Source organism: Siniperca chuatsi, linkage group LG9, assembly GCF_020085105.1.
Source record: "Siniperca chuatsi isolate FFG_IHB_CAS linkage group LG9, ASM2008510v1, whole genome shotgun sequence".
NCBI classification, from domain to species: domain Eukaryota; kingdom Metazoa; phylum Chordata; class Actinopteri; order Centrarchiformes; family Sinipercidae; genus Siniperca; species Siniperca chuatsi.
The window spans coordinates 12,943,866-12,969,082 of record NC_058050.1 but is presented as its reverse complement, the minus strand read 5'-3'; the positions used below and the strand labels follow the sequence as shown (position 1 = coordinate 12,969,082).

At 42.3% G+C, this 25,217-nt stretch overlaps 1 protein-coding gene across 1 annotated transcript in view; it reads left to right on the top strand.

The window, feature by feature from the left end:
* Positions 1–9,375: 9,375 nt before the first annotated feature.
* The window catches only part of adamtsl4 (ADAMTS-like 4), a 37,446-nt gene continuing 21,604 nt past the window's right edge, over positions 9,376–25,217 (top strand). The window contains exons 1-4 of the mRNA XM_044207843.1: positions 9,376–9,793; positions 11,377–11,440; positions 14,921–15,504; positions 16,926–17,646. Coding sequence (XP_044063778.1) covers positions 9,771–9,793; positions 11,377–11,440; positions 14,921–15,504; positions 16,926–17,646 — 1,392 coding nt within the window. The 5' untranslated portion in view covers positions 9,376–9,770. The remainder of the gene's footprint in view (positions 9,794–11,376; positions 11,441–14,920; positions 15,505–16,925; positions 17,647–25,217) is intronic.

The window sequence follows — 25,217 nt, the reverse complement described above, 5'->3', positions numbered from 1 at the left end:
AGAAAGTGAAGCCACTGAAAACAATAACAGGAGGTATGTGTGGCTCGGAGCCAAACAGTGACAGGGACCCAGCGGTCAAGACCCTGCGCTGACCTCTTCTCAACACACACACACACACACACACACACTGATTTGGACTCTTTAACATGCTAATAGTACACTCCCCCTCCCTCCATTATTCAGGCTGCATGTTTCCAACTAATCTGTGCCTTTGTGTTTTTAAGTCGGTAGTGTTTGCATAGGGGCTTGTAAATTACCACCTGAGGGAATATCACTAGATCATTTGGACTGTTTACTCTGTGTAACAGGTGTGCCCGGGGGTAAATGTTTATCATGCAAATATATGACAGCAGTGTAGCACTAGCACACTCATAAAAACACATAACAAAGCACAAAGCTGGGTGGGGACTTATTTGCTTGTTTACAGTGCAGCAATCAAACTAAAAAAATCTTTCTTTTAAATGTAAAACAGCAGAATAAAGTCAGTCAGAAAGCTTTCTACTTCGACCCCAAAGACCTCAGCCCACCCGCACTGCTTGGCGTAACAGGCTCGGCTCTTATTCCCTCTCGCCAACTCCCTCTCCGTCTCTCCTTTCCTTTCCCCTCACTCTTCTGGACCCAGTAGCTCTGCTCAGCACAGCCCCAACTCTCAGTTTATACAAAGAGTTTTTGGGCATGTTGCTCCTTATTTGATCTGGCTGCTCTCACAACCCGTCAGACGGTCTCCACTTTTAATCCACGGGTGTACAGTTTACACTTTTGATTTAGATGTGTGCTTGCACTTGGCTTTAGGTTAATTTAAAAGTATTAGATGCTCCTGCATGCACACACTCACGCTGAGCAGGTGACTGTGCCAGGACGGGGAAGTCGCACTCACAAAGACACACAGATAACTCATAACGCAGCACAGTGGTGTACAGTCTCTGCCTGGCCTCAGTCTGCTCCCAAGTATGTCTGCTATGCTCAACACACTGCTGACCTGATTTCCTATCATCAGAGTGGGATACCTAGAGACAAGATGGACCAGGCAGAGACCAGAGAGAGAAGCTTTCTCCAGTCAAGAGCCTCTGTGTGAAAAAGGCATACGGTTTATTGTTCTAGCCAACCTGTTGAATCGCTTTCAGGAGGGAGTAGTTTATGGGTTCAGGGGAAGGCCAGAGGTCATGTTGACTCTCAGGCCAGGTTAGTATGCGAGGAGAATAAACCAACCCCTTTGTAAATTTACAGTATTTATTTACAGTTACCATTCTCCTCCCGCAGCAACTCTCTGTAAAACGTTTTCTTATGAGCAGGAGCAAAGAAAGGAAGGCTCGGGAGGCAAGCATCAGTTTTGAATTTGCTTGCATGACTTTGTGCCAACCCATGTGGAAGACGCCCATGCTCTGATATCCCATACTGCTGCTTGTGTTGTTTAAATCTTGCAGAATGCAAAAGAGCCAAGGCAGACTCAAGAAATCATGGGGCAGTAAAGAGAAAATGACAGAAAACCGGAGGGTGGGTCATAAATCTAGACTCAAAAGACTTCCAAGATGCAAGTTAACTATTTAAAACTGACAACTGATAGCTGCAAGACTTGATTCAGTTTTACTTATGTAACAAAAAATTCAACATTTTGGATGTGAGGGAAATCAAAATGCTGTGATATTTACTGGAAAGTTGCAGGCATGGTCATCTATCACTGCACAACCATGGAATAAATATTATTATTTGCGAACCAGAAGTTATTAAAGATGACATTTATTGTGAAACGTTTATGCAAGTTTATTGGTGAAGTTGGTTTTGTAATAAAGTTCATCAGTAGATCAAATAATTGCTTCTTTTCCAACTATGCTGAAGCCACAGTGTAAACCTGTTTTAGCAGAAGGTGTTCATTCAGAAATTCACCCCTGCATGATCTATTGTGCACATAGTATATCAAGTGCATGTTGAATAAACTTTCACTTCCTTTCCTCATCTCAGTATGCTGTGCAGAAACTAGTGCAGCCTTGAAGAGTAAGAGAAGGAGAGGCTGACCTCAGACTTTGACCTCAGGTTGTTTTCAGGATTCCTGCTTTTGGAGGTTACTGTACTGTACTTAAACCTGGCTGAGGGAAGAAGAGACAGACTGGTCAGTGCATACAAGGCTAAAGGAGGGGAGGGTGAAGGAGTACATGGCCAAATCCTTGACGTAGATGTGGCTCAGGGCATGTTTGAAATGTTGCAGGGGTTTATCATGAATCTCTGCTATTTAATCATTGTTTCTGTGTATGATGTATTATTATTTCTTCTCAATATCTTTGAACGTAAGTATATGTAGCAGAGAGTCTATTCGTAGTTGAATAACTTTTTTCTTTTGAATTATTTTTTGGGCATTTTTGCCTTTATTTGACAGTACAGCTGAAGAGATAGACAGGAAAGGTGTGTTTGAGAGAGGGGATGACGTGCAGGCCATGACACAACGGACATGATATACCAGGTGAGCTACCATTGCACCGCTTTGCATAACTAATTTTTACAGAAAACCAGCTTAGCCAACCGTTTGTGTGTATATTTGTGCATTCATGTGTTTGTGTGAGTACAGAATGCATCTGGCATCTTCTAAATATTAAAAATAAAGTTGTATCCCGTTACCTAAGACATATTGTGTTTGGATACATTACACATGGATAAACAAGAAGATTACTTATTTTAAAGAAAATGTAACTAAATCTGATGGCCTTTCAAGTAAGGGAGTCGTCCAACATTTTGGGAAATACGCTTTTTCGCTTTCTTGCCGAAATTTAGATGAGAAGATTGATACTGCTCCTTTCAAAAACCGAAGTGTAAAACCAACATGGTTTCATGATAGGTTATGTGGGTTATGACAGACATGAGAGTGGTCTCTACCTTCTCATCTAACTTTTGTCAAGAAAGCAAATAAGCCAATTTCTCAAAATGTTGAACTATTCCTTTGAACAATATTTTTTCTGTATGCACACATGAAGCAAATTCTTAATTATTATTTTTCATTCGTTACACTTCCAGAATATGTAATAAAGTTTCACATAGTGTTCAGACCTCAGATAATATTTAGGGAGAATTGTTTCTATTGAGGTTGGATTACAATTCAAGCAAGGCAGTCCACTGCTCCAGGGCCCCAAATGCCCAGGGGCCCCCTACTCCCCAAATTCACCTTGTTTCATTTGTTATTCAGTAATTTGATTAAATGCAAATTTGTGTGGGAATATGCACTATTCAGGCACAGTATCGACTGAACTGATAGGGGCCTCACTCAGAGCCCTGCATTGTTATCCAGTCTTGAGTCTCTTGTGTAGAGATTCGGGCCCCTTCACACAACAGTTGGTTGGGGCTCATGGTATATTTCTGCCCTGTGTCTGCTGTAGTGGAACTTTTTGCAGAGGTAAATAGATAGAAAGGAGCTTTTGATTTACTTTGTTATTGGTTTTTTAACTAATATAAAGCTAAAATAAAGGCCCTTTAAGATGTTAAAGGGGATTTTACACATCAAGTTCATTATGAGAAGAAGCATTCCGCCAGTGAAAACAGTTGTATGTCTCTGGCTTGAAGGGAGTTTAAAAAAAAGCCCCTGTTATCTGTTTAACAGAAAGCCTGTGTTACAAACTGAAGGTGTGGCGTTTGAAAGAAGTGGACATTTAGGAGACAGGGGAAGACTAATGCAAGATGCTATTGAGTTGCATTATGGGAAGTGTAGGACGCTGCATTTTTGGAGTTACTAGGGACTAAAAGTCGAGATATCTGGGCACTGCTGCATCGATTTCTGTCCATTCTTTATTTAGTCTGTCTCTTGTGAGTTTATGGAAGTGCAACACTAAATCACCAGAGTGCCCGTTTAAACAGGGCCTTGGAGCACTGTTTTCTTATGACAAGATTATTTTTTCAACAGATCAGCCTAGATTTCCAGCTTTCCCTAGCAGTATAATTGCTGGTAATAATTCTAAGTACTGTGTACCTGCCAAACGGAATAATACCGTATTTGTCATAAATGCCTGCAGCTCTTTTTTGTTGGGGTAATTTATTTTGCAATTTTAAGCCACCATAGCGATGTGGCTCTAAGGATGGCAATGTCAGTCCACCACTTTGGTCCAGACAGAAATATCAACTGAGTGAACTGCCATGAAATATTTTTCTTACATTCATGGTCCCCAGACGATGTATACTAATGACTTTGGTGATCCCCTGGCTTTTCCTCACCATGAGGGTGATATGTGGGTTTTTACATGAAATGTGTGACAACTATTAAATGGATTGCCATGACATTTGGTACAGATATTGGTGGTTCCCAGAGAATGAAGCCTACTGACTTTTCCTCTAGCACCACCAGCAGCTTGACATTTGTAGTTTGGAGTGAAACGTCTCGAAAACTGTTGGATAGATGAATGGATTACCATGCAGTTTGTTGACATTTATGGTCTTTGTGAACTTCCCTAACATTTCATCTGGTGCCGCTAGCGTGGCTGTAGACTCTTAAGTCTAAGTTAAACAGAACTTTTATAAAAGTTTTATAAAACTTTTCTAAAAGTAATGACAATGCATTACTGATGGCTTTCAGATCACTGACCAAGATCTCCATGAATGAACAGGACAGGAATTCATCATCAGCAGCAGGGAATTGAAATGCAGGCTGTGATACAACACACAGTAGTCTATAATCAATCAACCATAAACATACCGAAGTATTTATTACCCAGCTGCGTCATTCCGCTCTATCTCTTGTGGCCCAGTGTCTCCTGTGCCAAACATGGCTGCACTGTGCCAATCCATACCTTACATGCCCGTTCACACAGACATAAATTTGTTGTTGTTATGTGTACATATGTGGCCCAATGCTTCTCTGAATAGGCAACAATTGCTCTTTGTGTGAATAATTGGAACAAGGTTATTTCAGCAGTTTCGTCAGCCAATTAGGGTCCAACTGAGCCGACCTCTCTCTCTCCCGCTCATGTCCTTGTCTCGCCAGTGACGACTGTAACTCCTCATTAGAGCGTTCCGCCCATCGATCTGCTTATCTCCCTTTTTAACCCTCAGTTTCCCATTTCTTTTTATTCTCCTCCATAATGATCTTCCCACCTGAGATTCATTAATGATGTGTGCTTACAGTTTCACACAAATTCAATTCAAACTAAAATGCTTTTAGTGATCTCTCTTGGTTCTCTCAGCCACATCCAAACCAGACTGTAAAGATGTCCGCCGTTTTCTCCTTTGGCTCTCTGCAGCCTTTTCAGAGCACACACGACCTGCTTTGATCCGGACCCTGGCACAGGATTGGTGGAATGGAGCAAATATTGACTCCATCTGAGCCAGACAAATCACTCCCCCTTCCTGCGTTCTTTCTCTTTCACTCTCCTTTACACTTGCTCAGTTCCCGTCTAATCTGCCATTACCTCTTTCTCTCACATTCCCTTTCATCCCCTTTCTGCTGCTGCCTTTCTTTTCACTCCCTTTGTGTCCATGTCTGTCAGTCTCTCTCTCTTCTCTGCTCGAGGCTTCTCAGGCTGTCTGTACTGTTGGGTTAGGACTCTCCTCCTCCTCTCAGCTGAGTTAGGTGACTTCACAGAGATCAATCCATGGCTTTCTCTATCTCAAAGTAAAGCTAGTTTGGATTTTGCAATGTCCAAATTAATATGTGTCACCGTCAATGTGCTGTATGTTGAACTACATGCTACTGCCTTAAGCCTGGAACATACTTTTGCATATTTGAGTCTTCAAACATGCACAGGCAAAGTGTGAAGACATTCATGAAGGCATTTGCTAACATACTTATGTTCATATGTGCTGCAGCCGGTTGCCACATTTACAAAACCAGACTACACAGAAATAGAAAAAACTATCTGTAAATGGAAAACTGTTTTCAACCTAAATTGAAAAATAGTCCTTTGTGCTTTCACCTTTTGGTTTTTTGTTTTGCTTCCATGTTGACGCAGCACCAATGCTACTGGCTAACCATCCAATCAATGCATGCTTGATGCACTGCACCACAGATATAGATTCTGTGTAGTGAATATTTTACAGGCATGCACACCAGCTCTGGTGTGAGCTATAGTTTCTCCACAAGACTAAAGCTGAAGTTAAGCTTCTGCAAAGTTGCATGTAAAGGTCCATACCTATTTAGAGAATGGAGATACGGGTAACTATAGGTCGACGTGGCTCATGGAGGAGCTCATTAGTTTATCCAGTTCCTGTTGGAAGGCAGGTTCAAAGCAGAGAAGGAAAAAAAGGATGCATCCTCTGGGCACCATAAATGTACAAATTTCATGACAGTACATAAAATAGTTGTCAAGAGATTTCAGTAAAAACCAGAAATGTCAAACTGCTGTGGCAGGGGATCACCAAAGTAGGTTAGCTTCATCCTCTGGAGACCATGAATGTCTGTACCAAATTTCATGGCAAATCATCCTAGACTTGTTGAGATTTTCAAGTCTGGACCAAAGCGGTGGACCAACCAACGGACAAACCTAGATGGCAACACCTTCTCCTCCCTCCTACACAAAGACCATTACGTGCATCTTTGTTGAAATATGTTTCATCCCTGACTCCTCTCTCTGTCTGTAAGTGAGTTTGAATTGAGTTCTTCTGTTATCATTACTGGAACAGCGTTACATGAACAGGGACTACTGGGGCCTGTGGTCTGAAATGAGTTAATGATAATCATCATACAGGTCTTCATACTAGTCCCCCTCTGTAAGTCACTCTGTCTTGCTGCTGTCTCCATTGGAGGCAGCCTGCAGAGGTGCAAACCCAGAGCCCAGACCGTCTTCTGGTCAGAAGAAGCCTGGAGGCCCCATTAACTTTAACAAACAGTAAAAGGGTTGCGGGCCTACTGTGTCTGGGCCGGGACTGGGGTGTGTATATGTGTTTTCTGGAGGCAGGGTGTGTGTACATGCAAGAAGTTTTTTTGAGTGATAAATCACTCCCACAGGGCCCTGCTACTCTGATCTGCAGTGCCATTACTCAGATCAGTCATCCGAGACAAATAAGAGATCTGCTGCTACATACGGACCTCCCCGGACCTCCATCGCGTTGTGTGTTGTGGTGTCTAGTTGATACAGACATTTTACTTATCAGGGTTGTGTGGTTTGTGGTGCATGTCAGCAGGCCAGCGTGTTAGTTATTGCTTCTTGGGGATCAAGAGAAAGAGAGATAGGGAAAGAGGGAGAAGGAGGGAAGAGGGGAGGAGAGGGCTATAAGTGGTTACGGACCACTGGTGGCCATGGCAATGACCTCTGGCTAATTGTAGTTACTGATAGACATGCTGCTTAGAAGTACAGAGATATCCATTTCACTAATCACACACAAAACACACACACACACCCGCAGCTGCTGCATATGTGTCTATGCATGTGCATTAACCTCTGGAATTCACCCTTGTCGTTCTTGGAACGCCTATAACATTAACTTTTTTATTTTGACAGATCAAATCTTAAGCCTGCTCTGTAATGTGTTTTAAGTCTTCAGTTGTTGGCTCGCAGCGGGCTTTGAAGTCACTAATCTCCTTCACCATCGCTGCATCCATGTTGTAGGATGCCTGTCCAAGAAAAGCAGCAGCCTGGCCCTGGGACATCTCAAGTCCTGAGTGTGTTAATATGTGTTAGACCATAAGTCACAATGTACCCACCCTCCCTTCCACTCATCGCTCTCTCTCTCTCTCACATTTTCACCATCACGTCTCTCTTCTCAGAGGCAGCAGGGTGGGAAATGTTAATAAGGAGGTTCAAGAAGGATCAGAAATGTCCTTGAATAAGACCAACCAACTCTCCCACAAGATCAGTAGTAAACTATATTTTTAGTATTACATTAGTATAACTGTCCCTCCCTTATTTCCCTCATCTATCCATATTTCGTCTAACTCCTTTATTCTCATGCACTGCTTTTTGTCTCTTCCCTCTTTCTTCATCCTCTCTTGTCTTCACTAATCATCTCATCTCTCCTCACTCTGTTTTTTTCATGATGCAGATGATGTTTTTCATTATATGTCGTGCAGACAACTGTGCGCAAGCTTCATGGGCTTAAAAGACACCACTAATAAACATAAACCAGATCCAGAATGTAGCACATACATTTTAAACAATGCTACAAAGAGAAAATCATTTCACACGGTTTTTATAATCAGATTTTCAGACCTTCATGTTTACAATAAATTAATACATTACTTATTATAATTATAACCTACTACATAAATCAAAATTAAGACTAAGTAATCCATCTTGCCTTCTTTTCCCCACTTTTGAGACAAAGTTAGCGAGCGTAAACACATCAAAATTAAACAACCAGTCCAATTTCCAGCCATTTCATTAAAACTGACACTATAAAATCATCATAGTATTTACAATACTGAAGAAAATGAGATTCACTTTCCAATTTTCTCAACTCATCCAGCTCACACAAACATCTGCCAACCTCAATAGATGGAGGTAGAAAAACAGTTCTTGTTTGTACATCTTTGTACGAGACTTTGTATATGTCCTTAATTTTCACTTTGACAATATATTTTCAAACCATTTTTCTTCAAACTTGTATAAAGCTTACTTAACAGTATTCCACCAGAGGTATTTCCAGTAGATACACAACATATCAGCTGCTTCAAAAAACTGAGTAAAGCTCTTTATCCCATGGAGAACTTATCATTTTTTTCCTCTCCACCTCTGCGTCACCCTTTACCTCCCACTGTCCCGCTGTGGGCTGTGTTTGGTCGGCATGTTCTGTTTTAGAAAACTGCAGTGACTGACTGGGAAGGTCGGTGGATTACAACCAAATAAAAATTGTGTAAACAAGTTGGCATCAGGCAGTTTTCACATCTGTTTCAGACCGCAACCAAGAAGACTTCACAGCCCACACACACACACACACACACACATCCACAAAGAGTCGTCATTCCTGCTCAGAAGTGGCATATCTCTTGGGTGTACTTATCTGAACTCAAACTGGTGGAGCATGACTGTTTTCAAGTGCTTAACTGTGATTAAACAGTTATGAAAAAACACAACCCTGTTTATATCATTCAAAAATATCTTTTGCAAAGCAACTCCATGCTGCCAGTAAGTCAACAGTCATATTTCATCCATACAAAAGAAAAAATTATCATTTTCCACTTCCCACTTCCATTTTCCACTTTGTTAGAGGACAATTAGTGTTTGTATTGGCACAATAGTAAGCCCATAAGGCTTTGTACTTCCCCAACAAAGTGTCCCTGCAGCAGATGCTGCCAGCTCAGGGCTGTTTCCGACAATGAGTAGATCATTACTACTGATCAGTGTGACCTAGTACAATGGAGCATTCTTATGTTGGATTGTGCAACTAAGAAAGCGGCTCCGAGAGTTATTCTAGCTTAGTCAGGGCCCATAGTGGTGTGTGTATGTGCGTGTGTGAGAGACAGAGAGGCAGTGGGAGTGTATGGTTTATGCGTGTGAAGGAGAGAGAGAGTTGTGTAATCTGTCCATTTTGTGTCTCCTGCCTCCTGCCCCCCCTCTCCGCCCGGCCCCCTGGCTGCCAGGCGTCACACCAGTTTATAATAAGGACCCAAAAAAAAGTTGTCGAGTGAACGGACTGAAAGAGGAGGGGAAAAAACGGAACCTTTCCCACTCTCCCAAAATCACGGGGAGTGACTGTGACAGGAGGAAGGGGACAGAGAGAGAGAGAGCTGAAGAAGCCTTCGTAAGACTTCATCACATTTCTTTCAGGACTGCACGGACGGGAACGGACCACTAGACTGGACTGGTAATCAATAGCGGCGATTAGCAGGAGTGAGATCTGTTGTGGGAGACTCTTGGAGGAGCATGCGGCTCAGTTTACTATTCAGGTAAAACTTTGACTTATACAGCTGCAACCTGCTGCCTCACTCAGTCTGCTTGTACACAACACCACTTGGGAGGTTTACATCCTCGTCTGAGCGGGCACGGCGTTTATATTGAGCGTGGAAGAGATTTTAAAACGTTGTTTTGTTTTTGTGGCGAAGTTTTGGCTTTTACGCATGACGCTTCCTTGTTGCGCACTGGACGCTGTGCAGGATATATGATAGGAATTCACCCGAAGGCATCTGGGTTTAGGTTAGAGTCCCCTCTTTCTCCTCAGGGCGGATTTTTGTGAGTTTCCCCCCCTGTTGCGTATCTCTCGCTCCCTCTCTCTCTTTCCGTGTCCCCGCGGCTCTGAGTTTATTCTACAATGTGCCACTGTAGCGGCCAGGGAAACGTGGACCCGGGTAGGGGGTCGTTACTTCGGCCTGAGCGGCTCTGTTGTGTGGGACTGTGCGGGACCTTTGTCTGTGTTTTTCGGGGTAGTTATGTAGTCTGGTGTGGGGAAGCTTCCAGAGACCACGGCGGTGCACCACACTGGGAAGAAGGGACCAATTACTCTGACTACATGTGGCCTGCGGACTGGTGATTGCGGTGATGGTTTGGTTCTAGTTGTGGGCGCTGAAATGTCCACCTTTTGGCAGAAGAGTTGGTATTACACTTGTTTCCAATACACTTGTCTCGGCAGTTTCATGGAGATTGTGTTAAACCACAATTATAGACACTACAGCCGATTTAACAAAATTCAGATTTTCTTTAAAACAAGTAAAGGGAAAAATAAGACTTAAAAGCCTCACTATTAGATTAAATTACTTTTTCAGATGCACTGCACACTGCTGTAGTGGATCATGCTTCATAAAGCAGTTTCATGTCAAATTTAAGGACACTAGCCCAAAATTAAAGGAGACATTCAACACCATCCCACATCATAAACCAGGACCTTTGAACATCAGACCTCAAATAAAAAGTACCTCACTGTACATGATGATTTTGGATTTTGTGACTGATTGCGCCTGCCTGTGTGGTTGTTGTTGTTGTTGTGTGTGTGTGTGTGTGTGTGTGTGTGTGTGTGTGTGTGTCTGTGTGTATGTGTTAAAACCACATCCTTAGGGTGTGTATAGTCCCACAGAGAGGCGTGCAGAGGGAAAACATACTTGCTGTTTAAACCCATTAGTTTGTTAGTGCCTCTCAGGCTTACCCAGATTGATTGAGATATTTGCCTGCGAACCCTGAAGGGAAAAATAAACACCCCCCACCCTCTCTCTCTCTTGAGCCCTCAGGCCACCTGTAGTGGGAAAGAAAGTGGCATAATTGCTTGCTTAAGTACAGTTAGGTCACTGGAACATTTGATAGGGTGTTAACACGTCTAACGCTGCTTTTAAACTAAATGTACAGTGAGGGAAAAGGTTCAAGGAAGTTGATGCACATTGGACAGAGTATAATGAAAGTCTCTGTGGGTTTGCACAGCATATACCAATTTAACGTTTAGGTCATGGAACGATTCTTTTACAAGAGACCTGATTCAGCCTGCTGATATTTAAAATCCTGTAGATCTGCTACTTCTTTCACCCTCTGTTCTTCATCCCTCCAGGCTCTATGTGCTGTGGGGCTTTGTGGTGGCCACGACCTCCCTGACCAAGGCTGCCAAGAGGAAGGTGAGTCATCAGCTCATTATAAGTGAGATCCACAGACAACAGCAACTCTATAGAGGGGTCGGTGTAGTCCCTCATTCGTCCAGGAGTGTTCCATCGTAGAAAAAGGTTTCAGTCGTAGTCATCTGGACACTGTTTTCAGAATCAAGACTTTTCAGCTGACATCCGGAAGTCATTCTCAATTGTGACTATAGAGGGGTGAAAAGTGATGATAGATTCACATTTTTTTCAAGTATATCTTAAAACAATCCTGACAGGCCCATATGCACATTTAAAGTTGAGTTATTGGACACTGCAAATGTTCCTCCTGTCCACACTGTCTAAGAAAACGATTTGTTTTTAAATTTTGTACTAAAAAGACTAAAATTTGGAAGATAGCCCCTTGATTTTACTAATTCAGACTTCAGTTCAACTTTGAATATATTTTTGCTATAAATAAAGCCATCTTTTTATTTAGGTTATTAAATGATTGGTTTAGCTTAAGGCCGCTATAATCGCGATTTTTATAATAACAATGTATCAAATGACAATTTGACAACAGCGAGACAATGTGGGAGGGGTCGCTCGTAGCGATGAACCCACAGAGAATTGTCACCCTCGGCTTATAGAGCTTTATAGTGCGTTTCAGCTCATTGTTTAGCTGTCTGGCCCACAACTGTTTTGGTTCACTCTCACTGTTCTCATAGTGTCGTTTCGGGCCGCAGCAGTTTTCAACAAAAAAGCTCTAAAACCCCACTGTACACTACCTGCTCAGCACCAAACAGCAGACAGACACACTTAGCGAACAGCTGGTGAACACAGTGGAGCTTTTAGCAGATAAAGAGCCAGATACAGTATTTCCGTTAGGAGCTAGTCGAGACCAAACACAGAGCTAAAAGAGAGTGAATATTGGACTTGCGTTCATCAGGTGGCCAGAAACACGACTCCAAATGAATAATAATGTTGCTCCGTAACTGCTGGATGTGTAAATAAGCAATTGTTTGCTAAGAAGTTCACCAAAAAAAAACTTGTTGATGATATGTCAGTGTTGTGCTCGCAACCTGTTTCTGTTGCCAAAAAAATCAGTTACTGCAGATTTAAGATGAAGTTCCTCAAACTATAAATTAAGCCTTCAGTTTATCTGAAAAATCCTTGTGCTTCTCATTCGACCTTTGTGTCTGACTGTTCTCGGTTGTACTCTGCTGTACATGTACATACTGTACATCCAGTTTTATTAAAGTAAACACATCCTGACGTCCAAGACGACAATCTTAGTAAAGTGCCTCTCTGATAATAAAGTTTAAAGACTTTGTCCCCCATCTCTTCCACTGGAAACTGGTTAGGACGGGATCTTTTCACTGCCGAAGACGGAGTGGAGAGGAGGAATAATTACAACACTGAAAGAGTACAGTCAGTGTACACATGGGCATGTCAGTATTGTTGCAAGGCAGATGTAATAAGAATAAGAGGCGACACATTCACTGTCTGGTTCGGGCCTGGTAGTACAGTGTCGCAGGAGTTTAACCAGTAGCTCCATAGGTCAGCGGTGGCTGCTGCAGGGTCACTGCACGGAGCTCATTAATGGTCCCTGTTATGTGGCAGCTGTGTGTTTGATGTCACTTATTACAACAGACCACACCTCCCCTCCAGAAACACACACACACACACAGTCATTAGGCCTGCCTGCCTGCCTCGACCCCCCCTCATCTCTCTCACCCCTTTCTCTTTCCTTTTCTCCCACTCTCCTGCCGTCTTACCTCAGACAGAAACAGGAACTCTTTTAATCTGGATAACACAGTATCAGAGCACACAGGCACATGCATAGAAACACGAACACACAATTATGCCGCACACACCTGTCCTCTCTCTCCACAAACAGTTTGTACAGTATGTTTACTTGTATATTTCTGCCCGTGTTCACCCACATTTACACACTCAAAGAGAGAGAGAGGAGAGAAGTGGAGCGCAGATTTATGTTTTGGTTCTTTCTGAATGGAAACTTTTGTTCAGCTCTCATGTTTGCTGCTCTGCCAACCAGGCTGATCCTTCAGTTATGAAATGAGAGGAGAAACATTTATCTACAGCCATAGAGGAAGACATCAAAGCCTGACCTGGCACCCACATACATGTATATATACAAACACACATGTACAGCCAGATTAACCCCAATCTTGTCGTTTCTGCAGCGCATTCATATGACACCAACTCCAATGAATTTATCCAGCTGCTCATAAGCTGCTGGCAGGTGACTGAGTCTCTTCTAAGCCTGAGTGAACTATGAAAAGTTCAGGATTTATATTTTGGCCTCAGAGGAAGGAAACTCACGAGACTACAGCTCATCAGTGGACTCAGTTACTGTGAAAGAAATGTCCTTCCAGAGATTTTTGATTTTGCAATGCCAACGTCTTTGCTAAGTACTTCTTTAAAATATTGCCAAGGCTTGCAGTTTTCATCTTTTTTAGGGTTACAGTCAGTTGTAATGCACTTGAACATTCAATTAAAGTACTTTTTTAACAAGCCAAACTTTTTTAAACTGACTTACAAAGATATTTGCCCTAATGTTTTCATTCATCCCTTACACTTTAAAATAGTACAAAACATACTGAGAACTGACTTTTGAATTAAATTTTCACAAAATGCAACACAAAATCAAGAACCTTTTCCACTTTTTCTCATAAAAGTGTAGTGAAAAGAGATATAGCTTTCTGGATTAAACCAACTTTTTTTAGTTCAGCAGACCATTTTTATAAGCTTCGAAACAGAAACTTTTTTTATTTGGTCTGTATTTTATTGTGGTTAATAGATAAGACAAGACAAAGGTACAGAGGAACAGGTAGTGGCCTCACACAGATTTCTTGTACTGCTGAATGTTGAAAGATAGTGATGATGGACCAGTTACCTCATGAACAGATGACCTTTTGTTAAAAAACAGTATATTGTTGTCGGAGGCGTGACAAGGAGTTATGAGGAAAAATTTAGCACAGACAGATTCAAGGTAATTCCCACAAAAATAGACTATAATAGCTTGTAAGATTATTAGAGCTTAAATGATTAGCTGATTATTTGATTAGTCGATTGATTGCATTCTCAAGCAAAAATGGCAGAAATTCACTGGTTCCAGTTTCTCAGATGTGAATATTTTCTGGTTTTCTTAGTTTTATATGCTAGTAAACTAAAAATGTTTGGGTTTTGGACTGTTGGCTGGACAAAACAAGAAATTTTAAGACGTCACTGTGGGCTCTGGGAACTATTTTTTGACATTTCATGGACAAAACAATTAATGGATTAATCAAAAAAATAATTAGAAGATTAATTGTTCATCAATATGATTGTTAGTTTCAGCCCTAATAGTGATATAATTTTTATTCAACTTTTTTTGCTGAATCATAGTCTGCGGCCTGGTACTGGTTGGCAGTTGGGGACCTTTCGATTAAACAGATGGTAAAGTTGTAATAAATAACCTCTGTGTGTGTGTGTGTGTGTGTGTGTGTGTGTGCGCGCCAGGTGGCAGGCCGACGATCCAGACAGGTGTTTGAGGCGGAGCCTGTGGAGGGGGTGTGGTCTGTCTGGGAGGAGTGGTCCGAATGTTCTCAGACCTGCGGCGTGGGTGTCTCACAGAGGAGCAGGAAGTGTTTACCTCCTCCACCTCCCCAGAACCCTCCCCTCTCCCACACCCCACCTAACTGGGCAGGTTATTTGCCTGGGGGCATCGGAGGTCCTGTCATCTCACCTGTACACCCCTACTACCCTCCCCGTTACCCCGGGCAAAACCCACCTTATAACTCCCCTTCGATCCCCACCAATCACAACCCAGGATTGTCGCTGTACCGGAATACCAACGCCGTGGGAGGAGGAGCTTCTGTCCCCGGACAGGGCAATCCATCCCCTCCTTTTTACCAGCCAGAATTCTCCCCAACCAATCAAGACCATGTATCTGTTTACCGATCGCCCTACCACGCTCCTTCACACGGCTACAACCAGCCAGCGCGGATTGTCAGGAGGCCGACCAATCCAGGAGCACTGAGGTCCGGAGGAGGCGGGAGCAGAAGGTCGGTCTCCCCCAATCAGAAGGGTTTGCCTCCAAGGAGGTGAGTGAGACTGAACAATTAGAAAGCAAACTAACCAATTAGAGACATCTAAGCTCATCACAGATACATCAGTATCTGCATATATGCCGATAAATAAGAAGAAATTTCAGTACTAAAATGCCAAAGATGTGTTTGAGGTAATGTAGAAACGTCGTTAAATAGTTGACAAAAGCAATTTCACCACAAGGTCCACTCAGTAGCTATTCTGGAGCTTTTGATCAAATCACACCATCTTCCTAAGCAGAGGGAGTTATCCATTTGCCATTGAAAATGTAGATTGTAGAAATGTAGAAATTCCCATTTTTTCTGAGCTGACTTCTGAGAAGTCCTTGAAAAATGGAAATTCCCATGAGAACCAGGCAACTGGATCTGCTGAGAAAGCTGGTGTGATTTGATGGAAAGCTCCAGAGCGGCTGCTGAGTGGACCTTTTGGTGAGATTGTTTTTGTCAACTGCTGTTTTGAAGGTCATTAATCTCAGTTATTATATAGTTTGTCTGTCAGAGAGCGCTGACAAGTTAGTTTTTCAACTGTAAAGTGTCCCACTCAGTACGTATTTTGGTCGTAATTCTTGATTAATTAAATTTACAGGATCCTTATTGGCCAATATATCGTTATCAGATGTTTTTAACTGAAAAATGTTGATATTGGTGTAAAATCCAGTATCAGTCGGGCTTTAAAACAATAATTATCAGCATTTTCTTAAAGTATTTTTTAGTGTTTTTTCAGTATAGAATTACTGATTTATCCATTTCCAATTAACGGATGCTTTTGCATGTGATTTGCTAAGCGGTTGGTCATTTCCAGGAAGATGACTTGGGCACACAGGAAGTGAGTTTTGCCTCGCTGGCAGTAGCAACTGTGGCTTGTTTAGAATAAATAGAGGAAAGTACAAGGTAAAAAAAGTACCAGTGACATGGCTTGAAACCTCTGATCTCTGGGAATTGTAACACAGAAACAGCAATTACTTATCAACAAAGACATAACCAAAATGAAAGAAAATGCTGATTTGATTATGTGACCATTTGGTGTGCATGCTTGGGATTCATTCAGGTGCCATTAGTTAAAGTGCTGACATTGTTTAGGGATTAGAGAGGGTTTGTTATGATGTTGTGAGTATTAGGAGTTGGAGTTATGCCCATATGTGCCTCTGGTATCTGCTGTGTTATTACATCATTACTTCTGGTTTTTGTCATGCAAACAGGCACTGCATTACTCTGCCCGCTCACAACTAAGCCTGCTGGCTCCATGTCGGTTTATAATTTTGTTGGACATGTAACATGAGCTGTATAAATGTTTCCTGTCTTTCTCTTTTCTTTATCTCTGTCACTACCTCTGGCTCTTTCTATCCATCTGTAAATAGTTGTCTCTAAATACTCCCTGTTACTTCTTCCTTGTTTGTCTCTATCTCTTTGACTCGTAGGTCTTCAAACATCCGTCCAGGTCAGTTTGGGTACGGCAGGGTCCCGTTCTCTCTGCCTCTGCATCGTACCAACCGGCAGGCTCGCCACACTGTTAACGGTACTGACGCTGCAACGCCAGCATCTTCACTAGCCGCCAATGAAGACGACGCCAACAGGAGAGAGGAAGAAGAGGCGGGGAGTGATAGAGAAGACAGGGAGGCAGGGAGGGGTGAGGAGGAGGAGGAGGAGGCGAGCACTGTAGCACCTGCTGCTGAGGAATTTCCCACAATTACCACCACAACTGGCAACCCACACCGCCATATTGACAGACCCTCACACACCAATACAGAGCATGGGAGGGCAAGAGAGCGAGTCCCATCCACTCATCACTCTCACTTCTCACGCTCCTCATCACCATCTCTCCAATCCAACCGCCACCGGTTTGACTGGCACACCGTCACCGCACCACCTCCTCCCATCTCTCCCCTCTCCCGCCCAAATTCCCCTGCCGCTGCTTCACGTTTTTCCACTTCTCTCCATCGCCCCAGCCCCGTACACAGAGACAGGGAGCTCCACCCAGGCTTCAGCCCCCAGGTCCCACCTGCCGGCAACATCTACCCACTACAGCACCCCCACATCCCGCACCTGGGAGTCGAATCAGGCAGGGATGGAGGAAGAGGAGCTCCTCAGGTCTACAGATGCTCTGGGCCGGAGAAGGAGTACCGCAGGTGCTTCTCACAAGTAAGATCTTCACCCATAAACCCCAGAAAGAAAATACATATTCCACTTAATTTACTGGCTTCACACTCTTTTAATAATCTCAGTAATTCACTTTCGTACCAGCTCCTCAGTACTTATGTCCCCTGCTCCCCTTTGCTTTATTCAGCTTGCAGTCATGCTTGATTTATATGCATGCCGCATGTTGAAGGGAGCAGTTAGGCAGCCATAAACGGAGGAGTTGAAGGTCAACAGAGTGTATTTGATAGGTAGATCATTCCACAGCTCCAACACTAGCTGGTTGTCTATGAGCACTCAGATGGAAACTGACTGCTAGTGCCTCCGCTACTGCAAGGCGTGTGTTTTCTGGGTCACAACCGTTGTGAAGCCATACGCATGCCTGTATGCATGTGTGTGCGTTCAGTATCTGATTGCACATATGTGTGAGTATAAATATGTGCCAGAACCTGAGTATTTGTGTGTGTGAGTGTGTGTGATTAGCACAGTGTGTATTGATGTAATGTCCTGTGTGGCTCAGGGCCTGCAGTGATGATTGGGGTTGTGACCTGCTCCATATCTCTCAGTACGGCTCAGCATGGGCATTATCAGTAGCAAAGTGCACGTACGTGCTGCCAAAAATTGCAGCCAGAGACACAGACAGGCCGGTCGTGTCAGATGGGCCAACTCACCTTTAACACACAGGTGAGAAACTGAGGCCGACCTCGCAGTAACTCAGGTTTCACTGAGACAGGAATGCCACGCTTGATTTCACTCAATTAAATGTGAGATTAAGAGCGAATATCGTGGATAAAAAGCTTTACAACTACACAGTGAGTTTTAGTGATCAGATCATATCCACAATGTCCTTTTATTAATATATTGTTAATATTCTGTATCTTTTGGTATGGTGGAATAAAATAAGCTTAAAAACAGGGACGTTAGCCGTTTTTAGGCTGCACCTGTCCTGGCAAACATGACACATTTCTACATATGTTAATCAAAATCAGCTGCATCAGCGCAGCAGTATCACACTTGGCTAGCTTGCACATTTTCCACCTTTTGCAAAGGCTGCTTCAAATTAACAGCAGGCTTTAACACAGCCTTCCACCATCTTTGCCATTTTTCAAACATCAATCAATCAATTGAATGTATTTTATTTTTCAAGCACAAGCACAAAAATGTAACACCTGCACCTGCTTCAGTGTCTTCCTTTGGTCAATAAGTGTGAACTATAACTTGTTTTAGTGACGCATTTTGTAACTGATTTGTGGATGTTATGCATCATGACTATAGGGCTGGGGATTGAATCTAAATACTCTTTTCTTTGGTAGTAGCTTTGGTAGTATCAAAAACTGTCCTGTGTGGAAAATTGGCACTAAATTTCTTGTCTTGTTTACTTACTTATTGATTTCATTTTCTTTATTTATGAGGACAACATACATTAATCAACATCCCTGTACATGTGCCAGTGTTAGCTAGCTGGCTAATTGTCAACTGCAGTCCTTTGTGATCAGACAGTTTCTGATTTAAGTCATAATTTAGGAAATTTTTCACTGTATTTTATTTAATCCATGTAGAACTGTATTTAGCACGTTTAACATGTGTATGTTAACAAACTAAGATATAAAAAAAAGTATTGTTTTGGTATCAGGACCGAAACTTGTATCAGTAATTGTATCAACATTTTTTTAAACAATGCCGAGACCTAGATAAATGGGGGAAAAAACTAAAAACAATGTGACATGACATCACTCTTGGGCTTATCAGAGTGCTATTGAAAAATCACCAAAATGCAGTGGTGAGAAAGTATCATTTCTGCTCAAGTTTCATTAAAATCGATCAACCATGTGTGAGATATGGCACATGATGGATGGAGGGACAGATGAATGAAATAAACAGAAAGAAACTGATCCATAGTCCCTTTTAAGATTTGATCATGGGGACAAAAATACCCAGAGTGACATGTGACCGGGCTATTTATTCCAGCAGACCACTTATAGCAGGTTTGTCTTAAGTGAAAGCGTGGGAGGAGGTGATAAAATTGAAGTTAACACATACCACATTCACCTACACACTTATGCATTTTCACTCTTGCACGTTATTTCCACAACTACACACTTGAATTTGGGGCCACATTGGCACTCTTGGGCCCTTGACTTTTCTCTCTTTAGATAATTTGGCCGCCTCTCTTCTTCTCTTTCATCCCCCTCTCTTTGTCTCTTTCTTTCTGTCTGTCTGTGCCCGGCTGTGTGTGATAGTCCCCATGTTAAAACAGATTTAGTAGCTGGCAGAATTCTTGCCCTGTGTGTGCCAGCAGCACTAATAGCAGTCCTGTGATGGCTGAGCCTGACTCATTGGGTTACATATTTACCCAACATAAGCCTCTGCTTTAGCCTTGTTTGCTCCTGTAGTAAATTGTTGGTCCACATTTTTATGTCTTATCGTTGCTTAAAAATAGGTTTAAGTGCTGATGAATGCAGGACTTTGCCCAGGCTTGTATATACTGTATATGTGCGTGTGTGTGTGTAATTGAGGGAGTGTGACACATCGTATTATATATTAGGTGTGTCTGTCATAACACACTGCGCCTGAGGCCCATCACAAGTGTGACTGGCTGTGTGTATGTGTGTTTGTACTGTTGCGTAGAAGCAAGTGAGGAATCACGAGAGGGACAGAGGAAATGAGAAGGGCAAAAGGGGAAGAGTGTGTGATGTGTCTCTAAGTGTTAGTGTGAGGGTATAAAGGGAGGGTGGTAAAGGAAGTGACGCAGTTAAGTAGTAGTGAAAGAGAGTACTGTTTTTAGAAAATCTGCACACAGTAGTGGGAGGGTGAGCTAAAGGGCAAGGAGAGAGAAAAGGTGGGAAGGCAAAGAAGAAATGGAGATGAAGGCTGGTGAGAATGAGTGTTTAGGTGTGTATGGAAGAATGTAGACAGTCCTGTTAGTGGAGGAAACAGAAAAGTAAAGAGAGGGAGGGTCAGCAGCAGCAACAGATAGAGTGGGATGAGGAGAAAAAGAGGAAGTTTGTGTTAGAGGAAGAGAGGGATTGAGGGAAAAGTGTGTTTGTATGAGAGAGCGAGAGAGAAGTTGTGTGTGTGTGTGTGTGTGTGTGTGTGTAAGTGAGCGCAGTGTAACAAGACAAGAAGAAGTTATTCTGTCAGAGGGAGAAGGGAGGAAAAGGTGGAATTCGAAAAAAAAATCGAAGACACACACCAGCTTGAAGCAGACATTTCACCGAAAGACGTACTCCTCTTCCTGTCCTTTCCCTTCTCAAATCTTTCACCCCAAATTTCATCGCTTCTCTGTGCATTCCCTCTCGCATTAGCTCCTCTTTATGTCCTCCTCTTCAGAGTAAATATTTACCAAGAATCTCTAACAGTGCATGCCTTTGCAACAGATCGTGTGGATTTAAGATGCATGTAGGCAACAGTTCACCACACAACTTAAAGGTGGGGTATGCGATTCTAATCCAATACACGTCTTTTTGTCGATATTCTCACGGTCCGCTAGTTGTCCGTTCAGTGTTCGCACTGAAAAAAATCTGGTGTTTGTACACAGCCCTGGCTCTGTAAATGGGAAATAAACAAAGTGGCCCGGACCGACACAACACTATTCCAGCCATGATTTGTGGGTCAGGTAACCTTAAAATGACTTGCCCATGGACATTCAGCTTACTTTCTAGTTTGCCAAGATATGCTGTTGTTGTGATGTTAGCTATAGCAGCAGGAGAGTTGTGAGTATCGCTGTTTGGAGCTGGTGTGCTGGCTCTGGGAAACCGTCTCGTCCTCTCTGGCTGTTAGCTTCGCAGCAGCAACTGTAGGGACAGTTTGCTAACCCACAACCTAGCTAAGGTTAGTTACATTATTTGGTGTGTTGTTGTTCGCTCTATATCATGATATTTGTCATGGTATTGGATTTCTCCAGAATCGCATACCCCACCTTTAATAAGATCCATACCAGCAAACACAAGGGCGTAATTTCCAATGGGGATGTGGGAGACATGTCCCTCTAACATTTCAAAATCCTAATTTCATTAAAATGTCTCTGAATATTATAACCTCGTACACCAGCCTGTACTCCAGTGTTGCTACCCACCGACCACGCAGCTAAATAGAGTTGTGGCTTAAAATAGAGGCAGGATATAACATTCACATGTTAATGAAGAACCTTCATTGTGCCAACCCCACCACTTCTGACACCAAACCTACGCTCTTGAGGAAACATAATACCGCAAACAACATACTACTACTAAAAAGCACACATAATACTTTAGTTGAAACACACTCAGAAATGTCATTGATCTGTCATTGAGGAGTTTTTGTTGTACCTACCAGACACGCAAACATTGCTTCAGGCTGCTGAAGCGAGAGTCAGATGATTTAATCACAGTCTGTCATTACACAGGAAATATATTGTTACAACTATCAGCACGGAGCCACGCTCCTCAGCTCTAATGACTGTTTGCAGACCCTGCCACGCTTTCTGTTGTTCTCATGAAGTGACAAACAGGCCCAGATGTGTTGGTTTATGGGACTTAAGCCCACACATGCACAAACCACATTGACTCATTTAGGCTGATCTGTACTTTCTTTGCTTTAGTATTTTAACGAGCAGAGGTACCTGCTTTTCTACAAAAACCAGGTACCTCTGCTTGTTAAAGTCTGTTTGTATCAGCTCCTGATACAAACAGACTCCTGATTTTTGAGTTTCACTCAAATCCTTCTTTCATGTTTCTTTTCATCCTTTTCTGCTTTTCCTCTCACTCACTTTCCCCCGTTCTGTCATTTCTTACTCTTTTTTTAATGTAATCTTTATTTAAACGAATAGGTCGACACTTATTTGCTTCGTTGTGTTAGATGAGAATATTGATGCTACTCTCATGTTTGTACAGTAAATATGAAGCTATAGCCAGCCGCTGGTTGGTTTAGCGTAGCATAAAGACTGAAACATGGAGAAATAGTTAGCCTGACTATGTACAAAAGTAACAAAATCCACCTACTAGCACCTCTAAAGCTCACTAATTAACACATTATATCTTATTTGTTTAATCTGTATAAAAGCTGAAGTGTAAAAACAATAACGATCAGACACCAGGAAATAGTCTGGCACATAAACGACTAAAACTGCAACATGTTGTTTTTACACTTCATTTTCCCCATTTCCAGTCTTTGTGCTAAGCTAAGATAACCGGCTGATGGCTGTATTTAATGGATATATTTAATCTCTTCTTCATTAGTATCCTGGCCAAGATAGGCAGCAATAACACTGAGTTACAGATAAAGAACGTTTGACAGATAACACAAGATCAGAAATAATGAAAGACATTTCTAGTACAAAATAATACAAAAGATTTCACCATAGGAACAACCTAAATGGCCCCAACCAAAGAGCTGTCTAAAACCATAAAAATAGATAAAACCAAGCTAAAATGCCCCAAAACATTGGCAGCACTGATTTGAATTCAGAGAGATAGTCCAGTCCAAGTTTACAATTTCAGATCCAATTTCAGAAGGTTCCAGGCAGAAGAAGCAGCATTACTGTAAACAGTAAAATCTCTTTTACATAGTTCAGTGCAGATTTTGGGAGCTGTTAATAAAAATGAGTCCTGGGAGTGAAGAGCATAGCTGTTCACACTTCCCACTTCTCTCTCTCTCTCTCTCTCTCTCTCTCTCTCTCTCTCTCTCTCTCTCTCTCTCTCTCTCACCCATGTGTTATTGTGAAAATATGTGTTAGATCATCAAGAGTTATCACTGTACATGAAAACAATTTGTTTTGTAGAAATATGATGTTGGTTCCTAGAGCTGTTACATGGAAAGTGGAACATGGAAAGATTGTCATTTTCAGTGCCTTCGAGGAAAGTTCTGGTTTCATTTATTGATCTTGTGGTTACAGTGTTTTCTTATCTTTTTCTTTTCTTTTCTGTCTCTTTTTTTGCGTACAACAGTTAAGCTGTTTTGAAGCTCAAACAAATATTTCTCCTGAGAACGACAGCAAGGTTTCTTGCCGTTCGTTTCACGCAGCACGGGGTCTCCTCCTTCAGTCGTTGCCTGTTGTTGATAGATGTGCAGTGTTTCCTCTGGAGGACTCTTGACTCCCCCAAGGGGGGGAGTCCAAGGTTGAGACCTGGGTTGTGCCCTGCAAAGCGCCGACACACAGCCTTGGTCACAAGATTAGCTGGAGAATGTTAATCGCTGAGGACAAACGCATACATGAGAGTACACACACATTAACATAATTATGTCATGGATTTGTGTGCATGCATGCAGTGATTAGTCCTGCCGTGTGGAGTGTGTTGATTTATGACTGCAGGGGCCAGTGGTCAGTTGTTTTGTCTGTTGTCTGTTGTTGCAGTAATGCTTGAGGAATGACCGGCCAGCCTTAATCTGTATGGGTTATTGAGGCAATATGGCCAGCTGTGCAGGCATAGACTTGCATGGAAAATGACCTAGCACTGAGCGGGATGATGATGACGACGTGTAACCTGGGCTTTCCCTACGGAAACGCACATGTGGTTAAAGGTTCCCGCTTTCCTCATAATCTGTTCCTCCTCAAAACTCATTAGTCTTGTCTGGGTCGGTCTGGGTGTTTGTGTTTCACGTAGGAGTGTTATGTGTGACCAGGACCTTGGCTTTTGTGTGTTTATATATATGTGTGTGGCATTTTTGTGTGTGTGCACAGAACAAAGCTTTTAGCCCTCAGGCAATAACACCCCCCCCCCCCATGCTCCTATATATTGCACACAGACCTTTTCTCTCCTGCCCCCTCCCTGGTAGTAAAACCCATCTATAACTTTCACAGCGCCCGTGCAAAAACTCTGACTGTCTCTCTTTCACCGGCTGTATTCACTTTTCTTTCACATTCTCTCTGCTGCTATCCATCTTTCATTCTTTCATCCCGTCAGTCTGCCGTTCAGTAGCAGCCAGTTTTTTTTTCCGCTTCAGGCTTCTTTTATGTTTACTTAACGATCAACAAGCCTTTTAGTGGCTTTAAGTTGTTCTTTTTCAGGTACTGATTGTATTTAAGGTATGTAATAACAGTGAGTGAGTTGTGATTGCAGTTAAAGGGATATCCTAGTTTTATAGAACTTGAGTCTTAGTTTTAGCCATCATTCTTATTGGTAATGATATCATCGTTTTCACCAAATGAATTACTGAAATCTGAGAACATCACAAAAAAAAAATCCAAAAGCGCGAGAATCACAAGAAGTCAGACAAACGTACAGATTTTAAACAAACTCTCATGTTAGCCAAACTTATTGAGAAGAGAAAACGAAGGCAAACGGTGAAATGATTTCCCAAACTGTCCATTGTAAACATCCATCACAGTTTACAGACGGACTTCTTTATTCAACAGTTTTCCTGTGCAATGAGGGATTGTTACTAACGTTTTGTTTATGCTCACTTTTATCTCTAAAGTGGTAATGGGCTAAACTGTTGGCTTGTTTACATCCCGTCTGATTGTCTGACCGCTCGTGTTACTTGCCCTGTCAGACTTCATTGTAGTGATGCAATCGCAGTGTTCCTAGACCTCAGTCATTACTTCAGTGAGCCTAATATTGTCATAGCTAACTGATGACCACATGGAGTGTAAATGATAA